General features: G+C 33.9%; 1 protein-coding gene across 1 annotated transcript; it reads right to left on the bottom strand.

The window, feature by feature from the left end:
• Window positions 1-566: 566 nt before the first annotated feature.
• LOC117124597 lies at window positions 567-14140 on the bottom strand. The gene is made up of 9 exons (XM_033270891.1): window positions 14068-14140; window positions 11977-12000; window positions 10307-10346; window positions 9379-9702; window positions 8907-9014; window positions 8395-8673; window positions 7358-7702; window positions 4882-4953; window positions 567-3086 (listed from the first exon to the last, which is right to left on the bottom strand). Exons 3-9 carry the CDS (start codon window positions 10341-10343, stop codon window positions 3004-3006), a joined length of 1248 nt encoding a protein of 415 aa, XP_033126782.1. The 5' UTR covers window positions 10344-10346; window positions 11977-12000; window positions 14068-14140; the 3' UTR covers window positions 567-3003.
• Window positions 14141-18162: the final 4022 nt, after the last annotated feature.

Genomic DNA, 18162 nt, shown 5'->3' with positions numbered 1-18162 from the left:
ATTTCCCGAGTGGCAACATTTTACATAAGCTCTTTAACAAGAACAATGTCAAAGTCAGCTATAGCTGCTCAAGAAACATGGGCAGTATAATCAAAGCCCACAACAAACAGCTTCTGGTTGCTAAGCAACAACAGCCAAAAACTCTCTGCAATTGCAGGAAAAAAGATGAATGTCCACTCTCTGGAAATTGCCTCACCTCATCCATCATCTACAAAGCCACTGTCTACTCAAATGATGACAAAAAATGCTACATCGGGCTCACCGACACACCGTTCAAAACCCGATACACAAACCACAAATACACTTTTAACACCCCCAAACACAGAAACATCACCGTACTCTCCAAATACGTATGGAAATTAAAAGATAGCAACACACCCTACAACATTAAATGGTCTATCATCGACAGAGCATCGGCTTACTCCCCAAAAACAAAACGCTGCAACCTATGCATAACCGAGAAACTTCACATAATATATTCCTGTCTCTTATACACATCTAGATGTGTATAAGAGACAGCACACACACACATGGTTATTATTATTACTGTATCACCATTCATATTATTAGGATCATGATTAATATGTATTTATTATTTTTTTCATTTCATTTATTTTCCCTCATAAAATAAGCCTTACAAAACAAAATAAAAATTACAATTGAAAACAGTGCCAAGAAGGGATTCCAAAAAGCAAACTGAATTACTACTGAAGTTAGTCTCCTGAACACTGTTTCAAACAAAAACATTGTACAAAATGACATTACTGAGTTGATATACATATATATATTTATAATTCTCTAATTGAAATTTACCTAATTAAAAAATGTTAATTTATCACACCAGAATAAAATGTATAAAATATATATACACATTAAACTTCGGGAGTCAGACTTCATAAATAAGATTTAGAATGATTAAGAAACAATTTAAATCAAATGGCAGAATGTCCCGAATTTCAGAAGAGATAGCATCTCCAAATTGTGGAAAAATATTCAATAACACTGTATTATGAAAACAACTACGGTAGCTCAAGAAAAATAGTCAGGGGAGTATCTAGAGGAGGAGGAGAGGAGGAGTGGAGGAGTCCCCCAGTCTGCCCCTCCCCAAAAATGTATGATGGAGAAAAAATTCATTCTCCCATAGTTAAAAATTACCTATCACTTTATTTTGCAACCTAGACCCCACTCAATTAATCATCGAGCCTCAAACACCACCATTTTGCGTCTCCCCATTTTAAGACTCCTAGATACACCACTGACGAGTGAACAAACTTAAGAAGATCTGTGTTGCAGGTATTATATGAAAAAACATTAACTGATTAATAACTAAATAAACATATATAGACATAGGATATGGCTAAATATAGGAATCTTTGTTCAACTGAAGGCAAATTAAAATTAAAGCTTTCATAACAGTTCTTAGTGTAAAGGCAAATCCTAGTTGCACTCCTCTGGATCATTTCAACAGCATTTCCCTGTGCATAATTAAAAAGTAGCAGGAATGTTGCACAAAATTCGTCGCTCACATCACAAACTAACACAATCAAAGTAGATTGTGTTAGTTCGTGAAATCAGAGTAGCGCGTCAAAATGAGCGTATATTGGTTGTCAAGCAATTTTGTATTCTTTACCACACAAAAAGTCGTTAACAACAGCGCGTATTTTGATGCACTATCTTGATTTCACAAACTAACACAATCTACTTTGATAGTGTTAGTGATGTGAGCGACGAAATAATATTCTAATAAAGCCTAGAATTCTAGAAGCTCCTCTTGAAGCAACATGCTGTCCCCAACCAAGGTTGGGGGCAGCAGTATCATCGGCATGTAAAGAAATGTCAGAATTAATCAAATCAGGAAAATTGGCAACAAATAAATTAAAAAGTGTAGGACCAAGAAGAATGGAGCCCTGTGCAACCCTGTTAGTTAAGTACGCTGGCCAATTAAAAAAGAGAAAATCCAAAGCCATTTAAAGAACCACAGATACCGATACCATGTATGAAGTTTTGTGAGAAGGGTGGAGTGGCAAACTTGATACAGAAATACAGAATAGTGAAAAACTTTATTCATCCAAAAGGAAATTTGTTGCACTGACAAAGCTCATAACAGTTTAGAAGAATATAAATATTGTACAGAGTTATTCTAATGTATTGTTATATTATAACATAGAGCATAGAGCAAACATAGCATAGAGTTTTAGGTATGCACTATATAAATATACAATATTAATAATAATATATGGCATCATAATTAAAAAGTTGACCTTGGCATTTATACATTACACATTAAATGATTACTTTTTAATGGTTTTAAAACATTAAAAAGTGTAGATAAAATATATATAAGATTGAATTAAGTTAACAGTTAAAAATCTACTAAAAGTTAGATTAAATATAAAACGAAAAGTTAATAGCATTGAATTGCACCAATTTGATAAGACCATGTTGACAATTAGAAATCCCCATGTTGAAGACATGTTGGGACTAAAGGAGTACAGTGCACCCTCTAATTCGAGACCCCTCTAAAATATACATATTTTAAGATACCCGAGTATATATATATAATCACTTTTATTCAGAACCAACAAGAACATGTTACAAAAATAATAAAAGGAAAATAAAAAGGAAACTCCTTAGGGTCACGTCCTTAAAATAAACGACAAGGGAGGGGACAAAGCCCAACAGATTACAAAAGAAGAAAGACAAAAGAGGAGTACAGTAATTGCCTTCTGAAGTTATTTGTGCATTGTTAAATAGAATTAACTATCAAAATAACGTTAAATAAGCAATTTGATGACCATTTCCAGAACTAATACTTTGGGACATGATTAATAAGACATTAAACTGTTGATCTATAATAGTGGAAAACAAATTTGGATTTTCAGGAAATTTTTTGAGCTCCCATATTTTATAGCTCATTTACTCAGTACTGGTCTGTGCGACAACTTACTTAACCATTTCGCCACACATGCCTCAATTAAGTGACCTCCTGAGGTGCAGTTATTGTTACTTGGTCGGAGCTTGTGATGTATTGGAGGGGGGAATCTTAGATGCCAACTTATATTGTGTATTGCTATGTTCCTCTTCCTCTGAAAAATAATGTAATTGTATTGTAAAAAAAAGTGATAATCTGCAATAGGCCTGTATATATACATGCCCGGAAGTCTCTGCCTCGCAAAGCCAGTGCTGCAAAGCAAACAAACTCGGAGAAGCTGCGGGAGCCTCGGGAATAGTGAGTTTGTTTCTGTTTATGGTTCATAATAGGCCTATATACTTCTACACTCACCACACCACCCTAAATTCCAGTCATAATCCATTTACACAATATGAGCATGCTTATCTGATTATTGTGAAACCAGTCTTAGAATTGTGTCCTACTTTATCTTTTCCAACATTCCCACATACACATTATGTAGGCTTAATATGGGTGTCTCGAAAACAGAGACCTTGAAACAGAGACCTGAGACTGGAGACTTACTTGAGAACAGAGACCCACCTAGGGTCTCTGTTTTCGAATGCCAGGTCTCTGTTTTAGAATACCTGGATCTCTGTTTTTGTAATCGATACTAGAATATAGAGACCCAGCAATACGAAAACAGAGACTTCAAAACCAGAGTCCCACTAAAAAATCAGAAGATTACACTCGCAAGGTAGCCTATACTGCAAATTCTATCGACCGAACATGGAGTATACAGAGCCTATAACCCGGTTTCACTTGATTCTGCTATACATGCCCCAGTCATGAGTGTCACCTAACATTAACAATGGCCATGGAGTCTCATACAGTCGCTGCATAGGAAGTTTGCAATAGAATTAATGCTATAATTTTCAAAATTACGTTCTGTCTCAGTTTTGTAGAAGCGGTTGACGCATCAGTTTTGGCTTGGACTCCCAACCTCGAGGTCGGGGGTTCGAAAGTCTCGCTGAGCAAATCGCTCGTGTCCTTGGGCAAGGCAATTTATCTACAGTTGCCTCTCTCCATCCAGAAGTACGAGTGGGTACCTGTAGGTTCGAACACAACTGCGCTGATTACTAGCTGCAATATTATGGAATTCTCCCCAGGGAGCTGAGTATGTGTTCCATATGTGTTTGATCCAGTGACCAGGGTAGTAATGTGAAGCGCTTAGAGGCATTGTGCATGAAGCGCTAAATAAGAGCGAGATATTATTATTATTAGTTGTTAAATCGATCCAACAAAGTAAATTATGTATTTCTATTTTCTATTTCAATCACATTTGTTTTTTATTTATTTATTTTTTTATATGGGACATTATCTAAAATAAAAGGAATTGAAAGGAACAACAATGTACCAATTTCCTTGACTTCCAGAAAGAGGACCGCCGGGTTTGTTACGTAATTATTAAATAGGCTGTATTATATATAGTGCGCTTTAGGTGAGAACAAGGCAGATTCTTCTCTCTTTAACTGTCCTTAAACCATTTAATTTTTTTTCTAGAGTTGTCAATATACTGTAGTTTCCTATCTGCCATTTTGTTGTATAAAATGATAGGACTTTCTTTGCTTCACTTCATTGGTCCTTCCTTTTTCTTCTTATCTTTACTGCCGCATAGAGATGCCTGCATTATCGTCCTTATATGTATGTTATAGCTCAGTATGCTGTCTCTTATACACAACTCTCTGTATTCTCCATTTTCGGTCGATAGAATTCGCAGTGTAGGTTAATTAATAATTTAACATGATTTTCTGATGTTTTATTGGGTCTCTGTTTTTGAGTATCGATTAGGAAAACAGAGACCCATGCATTTGAAAACATAGATCCAGGTATTTTCGAAAAGAGAGACCAGGCATTCAAAAACAGAGACTCTAGGTGGCTTTCTATTTTCGAGACAGCCGGCTTAATACAGTAGGTTTAAGTCGACTTACCTTTTCGACAACACAAGCACACAATTGCAATCCCAACACAAATTACCGCACTAAGACACAAAAGAGCAATAACTGAAATTAAAGAAAATATAATACACTTAAATACAGGGTATTTAAATGTATAATCAAAACAATAATATGAAAAATACATAAATAAAACAATGGCTACAACTACAATAATGGCAAAAATAAAAATAAAAATATCAATTAGCAAAAACACAGATGGACTTTATAATCAGAAAAAATGTGTGACAGTATAATTGTCAAAACTGGCTCCCTGTGAGATTAGGTGTCCCACAGGGAACAATTTTAGAATCTTCATTTTTCACCCTTTTCATAAATGACTTACCTTCGAATTTCAATGCACATTGTGCTCTATGCTGATGAGTTGAAATTGATTATATTATTATTATATCTCATATGTATGAATCACGCCTTTTACAAGATGATCTACATAAACGTAAATCATGGTGCAATACTTGGCAAATGGAACTTGGCGTAAGTCAAATGTAAAGTTTAAAATATTTGTATTAAAAATAACAAAACTTTACCTCCTTATTTTATTAGTAATCATATTCTTTTTTTGTAATTTCTCATCGTGATCTTGGTATAATTATCGACTAAAAGGTTAATTTTAATGAACATATTAAACATATTATTTTAAAGCCAATAGGATATTGAAACTCGTCAAGAGAAATTGCTGGCATCAAAAATGTAAATACCCGTATCTCAATTTTTAATTCCATAGTTAGACTGTAAGTCGGGGTCTTTATCAACCTTTCTGCACTTAAAATTCGGCGTAATTTTCTGGATTTAACATTTTTATTTAAATGTGTTAATGGTATCTACGGCAGTTACTCAACAACTTTATTTGGTATATCTGTGCCGTAATACTATTACTGAACTTTTGACAATTTCTTTTGCCAGGGTCAATGCTACTGAAGATTATATAACAATGTTAACAAAGCAGACAATTCCATAGATTGTATAATAGTGTAGGAGTATATAAAAAGAAGATCAAATCTATTTTACATATACTTAAACTTTTTTTTTTTAGGTTTACTTGTGATGTTAATATTTGTATGTTTATTTGTATCAGTTTTTTGCTTCCATCCTGTAAGTGGCAGGCCACCTGCTGCTGAATGCAAATTAAAATGAAATTAAATTAAAGAACAGTTACAGTAAAGGGCACCAAGACTAGCAATTATGGTATCTATAGCAGTTACAAGCAATTTGGGGTTTCAAATGGTTATTTTCCAAAATTTAAAGGTTACTAAAATGCCCTTACCCCTGACAAATAGGGGGTAAGGGCAGAAGCTTTCTCTGCTCCTCCTCATTGTGGCCACCCCAGCTTTTATACAATAAATTTAAACTCAACAGGGCTCCACTAGGCCTGAAACTGACATTTATATGGTAAACAAAACAGTGAAGTAAAGGCCTACTAGTACTAGAATTCAACAGAGAATGTGCATCTTAATGAATTCAAAATAATGGTCTTATTCGACTGGTTCATTTCGTTGACTACGATTTTTCGTTGAGTATTATTTTCATTCGACTGGTAAATAGACTTCGTTGACAGCAAAAATTAACGTAATCAGAGTGCATTAATCAGCGTTAAATCATCCAGGTGACCATAACAACAAGGCCGATTGGTCAGTTTAGTAACAACATTTGCGTTACTATATTTTAGATTAAAGTTCAAAAAATATAAATTATAATATTTACCCACATTAAATCAAAAAATAATTGTAGGCTAACAGAATTAAAAAACTGGATAAAAACCCTTTTTACGAAAAACCCATACTGTCACAATCCGAAGGAACCTTGATTACGCAGCGTGTATCGCAGTAAATATGCAGCCATTTTGTTTTGTCGAGTATTAACCAGTTTTATATTCAACTGGTCATCTTCGTTAAGTAGGTTTTTACCATTGCACAGGTGGGCGTGGTTTAACAAAGAACGACCAGCCGAATACGGCCAAAATGTAAGCATGCAGGATAGACAAAAATATTAAAATGGTGTGTGTGAAAAGAAAATTTGATTATATGGTTTAACATAGTCACATAATAATATGAGATAAAAGTATTTTGAATGGTATTGACTTTGTTTCAGCCCTAATATTGAAATGTTTAAAGGTAGATAAGGGATTCACTCAAATACTTATAGACTTAAGCCAGGCACTCACTGCACTGCCAAGGAATCTAACTCTGCTCTCTGTGAGCGATAGACAATGCGACGTCATTTGCTCATTGTCGGTGGCAGTCTACCGATTGCAAAGAACATAAATAGTTATTATCTTTGCTGATTGTCATTAAAAATGACTCAACGCGTTGTCGCGTTGCGTTCTTTATAGAATTGCGTCGGCCGACGACCGTCATGCACACAGTGAGTGCCTGGCTTTATGGGCCCCAAAAACTCTGTTGCCCAAAGGCCCTGTGACTCGTCATTAAGTCACTGAAGAAAAAGATGTTTTTACCTAAATCTCTATTACTGCTTGAACTGTTTTCCTTGAACTTGAAGTGACAAACAAATTCTTGAGTATGGTTACACATAGCATCACCAGATAATGTGCATGTCAAATTTTGACTCCATTCGATGTTCCTATCTATAAAAATTTGTAAATTAAAATTCCCATCATCGGTTACATTATACTGCGGGTTTGTATCAATACACTCTCCATTCAGTTCACAATCTACAGTTACTGCATCCATCGGACTGAAAGAAGCCACCGTGAATGTTACATTGACCTGGCCATTTTCATTTGCATCTACTTCACATTTATTGCTTTCAAATCCCTCAAAAAAGCTGTCTTTTGGTGTACCTATAAGAAAAATATAATTTAGAAATTTAGCCCTATGATTAGTGCAATGATCCCCTGAACTTATTTTGCTCTGTCTTAATCCAATGTATTTTCGACTATGCCGTGTCTGCCTGGTATGTTAGTAAGTGCATTTCTAAAAAATAAACTACAAGTAACTCTAAATAAGATCGTAAGGTTTATTCTGGACCTTCCCCCAAGAGCACATGTCGATCAGGAAGAACTTTCCTTACATGGATTTCTTAATATAAATAAAAGGGTTAAATTTCTTAGGCTTGTTCATGCTTTTAAAATATACAATGATACTCCTTATTTAACCGATAACTTTAAAGATTTCTGAACAACACTGTATAGTACTAGAAATTTAAATGAAAACTTTGTAATCCCAAATATTAAAGGCCAAGCTTGGAAAACGTTTTATTACAATACTATTAAAGACTGGAATAATCTTCCATCTAGTATTAAGTGTATTAACGAATTAATTGAGTTTAAACGTGCGATAAACTTTCACCTTGGAAATCAACCATGATTGTTGTTTTTGTAGATTTTTATTTTTAAATCTTAATTGCTTGTTTTTAGGACCCCATTGGAATTAAGCTGTTTTCAGCTTTATGGGTTATCCTGGCATTTTGTCATTGTTGTTACATCTTGGTCCTACTTTATAAAACTGTAATTACAACAAAGACTATAATTACCATATTCCAGTAAATCGAAACGTTTTATGATATCTTCATCATCGTAGACAGTTTTGCAAAAAAATAGATGATCTAATTTTGATACGTTTTGGACTAACAATGTGGAATTCATATGGTTAAATATATATCTGGCATCGGACGTAGTTGATAGTCTCCCATCCACATTAGACACAATCAATTTGCCATATCTATCTTCCCAGTACTCTGCGATAGGCCTATCGTGTTGCCCGTCATCACATTTTAAAATAGTTCTTCCATTTATGCAAACAAAGTTTGTTTCTAAATTATAAGAAAATAAAATATCATTTGTGATAATATCATCATAATCAACACAGTCCTCGTCATCATCACTTTGAGTATTGTCAGTAAATTGGCTATTTATTTGCACAGCATTTACATGATCATTGATCACATGAATTTCCATTTGAATAAAACCAAAATTGCTTACTTTGGAATTCAAATAAAATAAAATTAAAAAAAAACTGATGAAGTTTTTCAATCATCATCATTACCATTAAATTTCTGGGTAATTTTTTTGGTTCCACTGCTTCTCGACTGCCTGCTTTTTGTTTTGTTAGTGTCTTTTTGTGAACTGCACACATCATCAGGATAAGGTTCACCTAAATATTGGAAAAATATGCCAGTGCACAGTTAGACAATACTAACACATGGTTAGTTGCTAAATGATTTCTAACTGGTTCACAACCTCGAGGCTGGGGTTTCAATCCTTTGCTGTGCAATTCGCTTGTGTCAAGGCAATTTATCTACATTGCTTCAGCATACCCGGCTGCTTCACTCTCATCCGCTTCACCCTACAGAAACTGGGGATAAGCTACGGCCACTATAGGCCCTAGTGGCTTGGCAAGGATATACTTTTTTTACTATTTATGTATTTTTATTATACATAATGTTTAATAGAACGTTCTCAGAATTCGAATTTGGTGTGAAATATTACCTGGCATACTTATTAAGGATACCACTTACTGTACTCGACTAGAGTAAAATGCTGTTTTTTTTCTTTTTTCCTCGATACAACATCACAATAGAATTGTTCACCATCCTTTGGAAATGCTATTTTCAATGATAATCCTTGGACATCAAATCGGTCAGATGATAAGTATGTTTTATGTGGACTTTTTTTGGCATTTTTGCCCTCATTAACAGTCTGTGATGCTACAACATAATCTGTAGAGTTTTTCCAGTATAATTTGGTGAAATAACTGGAAATATTGCAATATATTTTTGCACTTTGTTCAGGACAAAAATATATTGTTTTCACCTCACACTCTACTTCTTTGACTGCCACAACTACAGAAAAAAAAGGCAAACAAATTACAAATGAACTGTTACTATAAACACCAAATACTATGAATTCATTTAATGAAAATGTTTTTAAATGTGTATCACTGTAAGGTTTAAAAATATTGTTATTATATTTGTTATGTGTAGTACTATTGTTGATATAAGATGATAATTAACTTGATTTAATTCTTTAAAACATGTGTATTTTCTAATAAATAGTGGAAGACAAACATGTTTTATTTTCATTTGGATAATCACTAAAAAGGTATAAAAATGTGACTGAAATCTAGTTCCATAAAATTGCTACACTATTTCAATGCAATTGTTACACTGCATAGCTTTCCCTGATGCAATTGGGAAGTCTCACCAATTTCACCAAGCAAACAGTGCTGCCAAAATGTATCGGCAATAGCATGTATTTACCTTGGCGTAAGATTTTTTTTTTTTAATATTTTTAAATCCATATTTAATCTGGAATTTGAGGCAATTATCATATTTTCGAATATGGCAATATTAGTGAAGATGTTGTAATAGCACCGAAAGTTTGGAGTTCCAGTGAGAGCATAACGTACTACATGCATAATAACAACACATCAAATTTCAAACTTACACATAATGATGGTGAAAAATAATCTTAGGGAATTCATTTTCTGTCAAAAAAGAAAAAAAAAAAAACATTTACAGCATTATAAAAAATATTTACTGTAATGAATTTTTTGATATAAAAATCAATTTCAATACAGCAACAGAAACAACAATAGTAAAAGACTCAAGCTAAAACTAAAAATAATGAAGCAGGGTTAGCAGGCATTGGTTTTGTGTGTGCAAAATCATTAATATTCGTTTCTGACACATTCTCTTGTCCCTATTCTATTGTAACTGATCAATAAACTTCATCTGCTTCTTGAAATTTATAGTGAGACCATGGAGGTATTATTGAGAAGGAGATCACTCGAAAAAGCTACGCGCACGCAGCGCTATGCAAATGAACCAAGATCAAAGCTGCCGCAGCGCGTGAAGAACGTTTGCGCGATGCCTTTGAAGTCCCATGTGTTCCCCGCCATCAAATTTTCAGCAGGCATAGTTTACCAAAAAATTGAACATGGCGAAATGGAGAGCACCTTCTTTTCTCGATGCGCACTACATACAATCAATCACTATGGCTGCGCAATCGTTTCCATTTTGAAGCTGATACATTTATCTCTCATAGAATATCAAACATATTAATATTTTCCACCAAAAAAAGTTTCGAATTTAATGGAACATTTACATGACCTTCAAAAGTATAGTATATTTTAACTTCAATTTCAATAAATTGGCCAAAATTCGCTAATTCTAATTTTAACAGATATTAATTAATAAATGATTGAGGATTATAATAAACTAAGTCATTTTAGGGTTAACGAGGGTTAACTATTCGAAAAATCTGAGTATTTTTCAGTTTTACACTGACTTAGCTTTATAGTCGAACTAATCAATCTTTAGACAAAATTATAATGAACACAGAAGTAATTTTAACATAAATATTTTACGGAATCCATTCCTGAAATATACAAATAATAACATACCAAAAGTCCGAAAAAATCTAATCAGGGGAACATTGTTCATTATAAAGATATTTAATGGGTTAAAATCAAACGCTTTATTGCACAACTGCTCTGCTGAAAGCGTATAAATGCATGTCGTTGCCAAGTTGTTGCTAACGAAAAAGTGTGAATTATAGGGTAATCTGCAGGTGCTTGTTTATGTGGTCATGGGATAATTGTTATTTCCGATTTCTAATATACTGTACTGTACATTGCACACTCGATTCTGATGATGCAGAGGTCCCAAGTTGGAAGAATTCATTTCCGGGAAATCTACAGTGGCTAATCCAGAAATTTTGAAATAGGGAAGGACTTTCACAGATGTAGGGTAGGCCTACCACCACAGCCCCACTATGGTTGGGGGCCAAGGTAAGATTATGAATATTGCTCCCCTGACACTCTCAAACATAAATTTTAGAAAATAACTCATTTCCCCATTTTGTAAAAATAAATTGTACAAATTTAGGGGCCCGGGCCGGCAGTGGATGACTTTTTTAACACATTTAATTTTATTACTGCACACATCGGCACCGACTTCCATGAGACTTTTATTTATTTATTTATTCAACCATATTTTGAGAGGGTGACCCATTCAGCGTGAGCTGATTTTAAGGGGCCCTCGACAATAAAAAAAATAAGTACAATAAAACATATTTACAAAAAACAAACATCAACAAGTTAAAAGATTACTTACAAAAAAATTTGAGATGATAAAATTCTATAAAATACAAAGGGAAAACAATCAGTTTAAAAGTAGATAGAAAAAAAGATTAAATTGTACTATTATAAAATAAATAACTTTTTAATTTAGTTTTAAAATTGGAAAATGTGCTAGAGTTTTTTATAGAGACGTCAAGTGAGTTAAAATATTTGGGACCTTTATATTTAAAAGAATGTTTAAAAAGTTCGCATTGAGGTCTAGGAACGACAAGGTCCCCCCTTGAAATTTGTCGTGTGGACATTCTACCATTTACAGTAATTCTGGCAAGTCCGCGACAGATTTTAGCAGGGGCAAGATTGCTGGAGGCTCGGTAGGCCAGGCAGCCAGTTTGAAAATCAGCACGTTGGGAAATAGTAAGAGTGGGGATAGTGTTAAAGAGTTGAATAGTAGGGGTAGTGTAAGGAACTTGAAGGATGGTCCGAACAACTGATAAGTATGAATTTGCGAGAGATGGGTTATTTCCGGGAGATTCTTGTTGGCTTGCGGAAGGTAATCTTGATTTATTTTAGGGTTTTTGGGAAAAATGTTTACCCCCACCCCCTAAATTTGAACCCAGATCACCCTGATTCATATTCACAGTCATCTTATTCCCAACTCCTGCATTCTAGCAAGTTCCTCTTTGACCTTTGTTAGGAGGAGTGGTATTGGTATCCTCCTGGGGGTATTTACTGCATATGGCATAGCCTCTGGCTTAAGCTTTATGTTATACTCTCCTTAAATTTTGCCTAGCCCCATCAATAACTTGGGATACTCATTAGTAGGCATTGTGTTTACATTATTGATTTTCTTACCCCTTTAACAACAGAGATGTCTTGTTTGGTTGACCTTTAAGTACCGCTGACATAAATGATCAATTTCTCAATAAATTTCCTTCAACTTCAAGTTTGTTATGAACAGGGCCATACAAAACTTTATCAGATTTCTTTATCTAAATTTGCAAATTTTTAGCTAATATAGAATCACCATAACATCGGCTCCTGCATCAATCTTCAAGTTGATATTATAATCATTAATTTTCACATTAGTAAACATGGGTCCTTCCCCTGTTAAAGTATCAATACTACATGAATTTACTTCTCCTTGGATAACATCTGCTACTACTATAGCACCTGCTGACCTACACCATCTTGCAAAATGTCCCTTTCTTTTACACTTATTACAGATAATATCTTTTGCAGGGCATTTATCTCTGGCAGGGGTGGATCTAAGTTCACATTTGGGGGAGGGGGTCACATTGTTTCACAAAAATCCTCCTAGATGGTGGGAAATGAGGTTTCCAGACTTCCGAGGTGTCTTTTAATGACAAGGTTCTCCCCTCTTGAAAATGGTCAAGTAAACTTTCTCATTCTCATTACAGTAAATAGGTCTATTATGTGTGTACCGGTATACACAGAAAAAAAATGAGTAGTTGCATACAGTATTAAACATATTGGTTTTTTTTTTTCCATGAATCGATAAACCCCAAAGAAAAAGGGGGTCCGGAATTTGATCTCTAGATGGCAGGAAATGAGCTTTCCCGATGACTTCTAATTTTCCCATTGTAACAAAAAAAAAAAAAAATCAGCTTATGGGTCCTGAACCCTAAATGGTAGGTATAGAATTTTTTTCCCCAATTTATTTATTTTTTTTTTAAAGGGGAGTGGGGTCAGGACATATTAAAACAGGGTGCTTAACAACATCTTCACGTTACGAGGGGCGCTTATTAGAGGGAGTACGGTATGATAATTAGTAGCTTTGGCAGAATATTGCTGATGATGATGATATTGGCTTAAATGGCCGCCAATACACAACCACAACCACTAAGAAGCTAATCGATGATAATTAAATACCGTATCCATTTTTTAATGCTTGTCGTAACTTAAGTAACACCGAAACTATTCTACTGCATTGATCATAGGGGTGACGCCACCTCTATTCTGTCCAAAAGGCCTAGCTTAGCCGTCAGAGGGCCACTTTAAAATAATCTGTCGGGGAAAAAATGAAACATGGTAGGCATAGAGTCAGCTTGTTGAAGTTGGACTGGGTGGACAAGGCCCATCAATGATGGCATCATCTGTCACTTACCTGTACCCCAAAAAAAAATCCCTGGCAGTCACTGGCGCGCCCACAACTCCTGCTTGGTTGACAATGGTCATGTAAATAGGCCTAATTCTTACTTTACTTAGTAAACGAGAAAAAAAAATCACTTCGTTTAAATACTGGCAAGAGTTCAAAATATACCTTTGTGAATGTGATACTATCCAATTAAACAATCGAGGTGGACTGGTCTAATCGGGACTCAACATGTAAAATCTCCCAATAGTTGAGTTGAAGCAGTTAGAAGATATGGAACGCCAAATAGACAAACCACCAGCGTGGCATCCACTTTCAGAATGCACCGTTTTCTGTGGCGACCCAAGGCATATTGTCATACCAAAATCAGGGGAGGATCCAGAATTTTTCGAAACGGGGGGTGGGGGCACAGCAGTTTCAGAAAAGTGAGTAGCACATAAATATCGATTTTTATTTACTTAAAGTACATAAGACTTGATATCTGCTGATGCTCTACCTAAATCATTTATTAAACGTGAGAAAATTAAGAACTCAATTCGTGCAATGACATGTAACTTTCAAATATTTTGAATAAAGCAAGAAACGAAGAGTATGCAATAAAACCATCTAATTTATTTTCAAATCCTCATTCTTGAAAGTGAAATTCTATATTTTGGAAATTTTGCATGAAATCTGTCAACCACGTTGTCATGGTCGAGGTTGCTTCACCTATCACGATGTATTCCAACCATCATGAGGCTATTTCAGAATAGATAAAGTGAGTAGCACATAAATATCGATTTTTATTTACTTAAAGTACATAAGACTTGATATTGTGTGCTGAATGTTTAATTTTTATATGGAGGAATGATGATCCATTGATCAATATAGAGGGTCCCCAGAAGGACGTTTACAGATAGGATGTAATACTACCTCAGTCCCATCATGGTTGAGGCTGAGGTAAGAAAATTTATGATTATGGCACCTCTAGGGTACGTTTGGACGAGTTTTTTGTGGAGTGGAAATGATCGAGAAACAGCCAATTCAAGTTCTAGCCTGAACGGGTGTTAAATGAGGCATGTTGTGGCAAAATGGCTAAGGTGTAGCAAAAATTGAAATTCAAGTTATTGGTATTTGCAGATACCTGAGTATGTGATCTTTAAAATGAGGGGTCATTCATTCAAATTGGATATTTCAAGTCTAAGTTATTGGAAAGTGAATGTACAGTACTCTTAGAGTCAAGATAAACATGATTTTGAGTAATTGCATTTGTGCATACATTGTTTAATAGATTGAACTATGAAAAATAACATTAAATAAACAATTTGTTAACCACTTCCTGAACTAATACTTTGGGACATGATTAACAAGACATTAAACTGTTGATCTAAATAGTGGAAAACAAATTTGGATTTTTAGGCAATTTTTTGAGCTCCCATATTTTATAGCTCATTTACTCAATACTGGACTGTGCGACAACTGAAAACCATTTCGCCACAACATGCCTCAAATGCGACCGTCTGCTGATATCCGCTGATAATCCAACGCTGCAAATTGCAGTGTTTTTGTAGGAGCAAAAGCAGCATGCGTTTGCAGCAGGGAGCATTTTTTATCACTTAATCCCCTTTGATTGTTTTAACACGCGCCAGAAGTAAAATCTGTTGAGTCCCTGCTTCTTTTACAGTTTATTTCTAAAAACCAAAGTGAAAAGCTCGATAAAATAAATTATTTCAACTGAGGGCTAGCCTAGAATCCAGATTGTTATCTTGTTACATACATCCACCACATACGTACATGATCATGGCACCACTGCTTATTCGTTCAACAGTGGTAGTAATTTTCTGTTATTAAATTACAATTGTCAAAGGAATGAAAGTTTACTCATGGTTTATATGCCCAAAATGCACATCTGCATTTTTTGGGGAAAAATAAAAATAACTCTTCCTTGACCAAAATGCATATTTCCGTCAATGTCGTTACTTTATTGTGTAGTTTAGAGTATAGCGAAAGTTTACACAAAATAAAGTTCACTAACAGATGTGATTAATAGTATTCAAAGCATTACTGTTTACTTTACAATGAGTGATTGATTACTAATGTGTTTACTTAACACATAATCAATTATCCATCAACAAAAACGTGATATAGTAATGTAGGACAATTTCATTCTGGTGGAAACATGATTTATAATTACAACTGTGGTAGCTATCATAAATCCAGGATACTTTGAATAACTTTTTACTATTCCTAATAAGGAGTTAAATCAATAATGTAATATAGCATACGTTATTTTATTGCATTTTAAAAATTTCAGTACAAAAAACAGCAAACAAGCAGAATGCAAAGATAGGCCTACAGCATGCATGTATGCAAGTGTGACATGTATTGCATAATTTTCAACTTTGAAAATTGAAGGCATTCAATGAAGCATTTATTTATATATGAAATAATAATGAGAATTCCAAACAGAAATACATACATATATAAAATATTGATGATGGATAGATAGTTACTATAGCTGATTTAGTTCAGGATCACCACAAAAAAGGCCAATTAGTGGTTTATATTCATTGGGATTTTGGAAGTACAGCAGACTGTATGAAAAAAGTAGCAACAATCAAAATAGACCCGGCTCTCGTCGCAACGACCTATTTTTGGTTCCTTTCAACAGAGTCAATTGCACTAAAAATGGTTTTACTCATCGTCTTGTCCTCTCATTTAATAAATTTTCTCATAATTTTACGTTGATCGATATTTTTCTCCAGAGCCTTTAGTTTATTCAAAAACAGCTTATCGCAATCTTTACTTCATAATACCTAAGTGACTTTTTTTCTGGGTGGGTTAATCCCTAATTTGTGTGTGTGTGTGTGTGTTGTTACTGTTTGACCTTTGTTCTGTGTTCTGTCCGTTTTTTGATGTGTTTTCATCTTTCGTGTCTTGTCTGCTTTGTTTTTGATTATTTTGTCTTGTCTATGTGCTTGTGTTGGATCTGTGTTTTGTCTCCTTTTGTATGTCTGCATATTTATTTATTTTATTTATTTATTTATTTTTTTAATTTTTTTTAATTTTTAATTTTTATTTTTGTTTCCGTTGCTTAAGATGTCATTTGCAATATTTTTATAAAAAAATTTACCAATTCCGATTTTCTAATGTAATTTTATAAATTATTTACTTGTTTTGCATTTGTTTGTTTATTTACTTATCTGGATTTTTTTGAACTTGCAATTTTTAGCTTAAGATGTAATTTTTCGCAATATTTTTGTAAATTTCTCTATTCCATTTGATACTGTAATATTTTTAATCAAATTGTAATTTAGATGTAATTTCTCGCAATATATTTGTAAATTTCTCTTTTCCATTTTATACTGTAATGTTATTTATCTTTCACTTGTTTGTATTTTTCTATATATTTTATATGTATTATAAGACATCCTGTAATTGGCTTCCGCTGTTGGATGATTTTCGAAATAATATTAAAAAAAAAAAAAAAAAAAATAGGAATGTTATTAAAGAAAAAGATTCATATATTTGTATATATTTTAATCATTATTGCATGGCTATTAAATAGTTAATAAATAAATATCATAAAAAGCTATAAATTGAAATAACAAGCAGGTAAAATGTTCTTATTGCATCAAGGAAGAAAAAAACAAAATAAGGAGAAGAAAGGAAGAAAATGAAGAAAGATAAAGACCATTTTTCAGGAAGAAATGAGTAAATCCTTTGAAGACTTGTGTAACAGTATTTGGAAATGCTGATTTCAAGCACTGCAGCATGTGTGTATCTTGTCCAGTTAATAAATCTTAAAAGTACAAGAGAAAAGGTAGATATTCTATATGAATGTCATACAACTATCAAAATATATGTTAAGCAACTATCATAATAATATATGTTAAGCATGATACTAAGCACTTTAGATGCTACACACCAAGCCAGGCTCTGGAGAGAAAATCAATTTTGATATGTAGTACAACTGGTTTTTCTACGACACAGAAGGGGATTTTTAAAAAATTAAAAAACTGAGGGAGGAAAGTGGAAAAAGGAGTGGTTATGCCCTTTTCTCCCCCACTTTTCAAATATGCATAATCTTTTTCCTCAGGAGCCTGGCTTTAAAATAATCAGTGGTTA

This window comes from Anneissia japonica, unplaced genomic scaffold (genome assembly GCF_011630105.1).
Source record: "Anneissia japonica isolate Jap-2015-1 unplaced genomic scaffold, ASM1163010v1 scaffold287833_len2544123_cov190, whole genome shotgun sequence".
NCBI classification, from domain to species: domain Eukaryota; kingdom Metazoa; phylum Echinodermata; class Crinoidea; order Comatulida; family Comatulidae; genus Anneissia; species Anneissia japonica.
This window is presented reverse-complemented; position numbering and strand designations above follow the sequence as displayed.

Bases quoted from the DNA above. Each gene is read 5' to 3' on its own strand.
- LOC117124597 (XM_033270891.1), bottom strand. From the start codon at position 10,343: ATGAATTCCCTAAGATTATTTTTCACCATCATTATGT. The intron at 9,703-10,306 runs GTAAGTTTGAAA...TTTTTTCTGTAG, and splicing joins ATTTTTCACCATCATTATGT to TTGTGGCAGTCAAAGAAGTA. The intron at 8,674-8,906 runs GTAATGATGATG...CTTATAATTTAG, and splicing joins AATTACCCAGAAATTTAATG to AAACAAACTTTGTTTGCATA.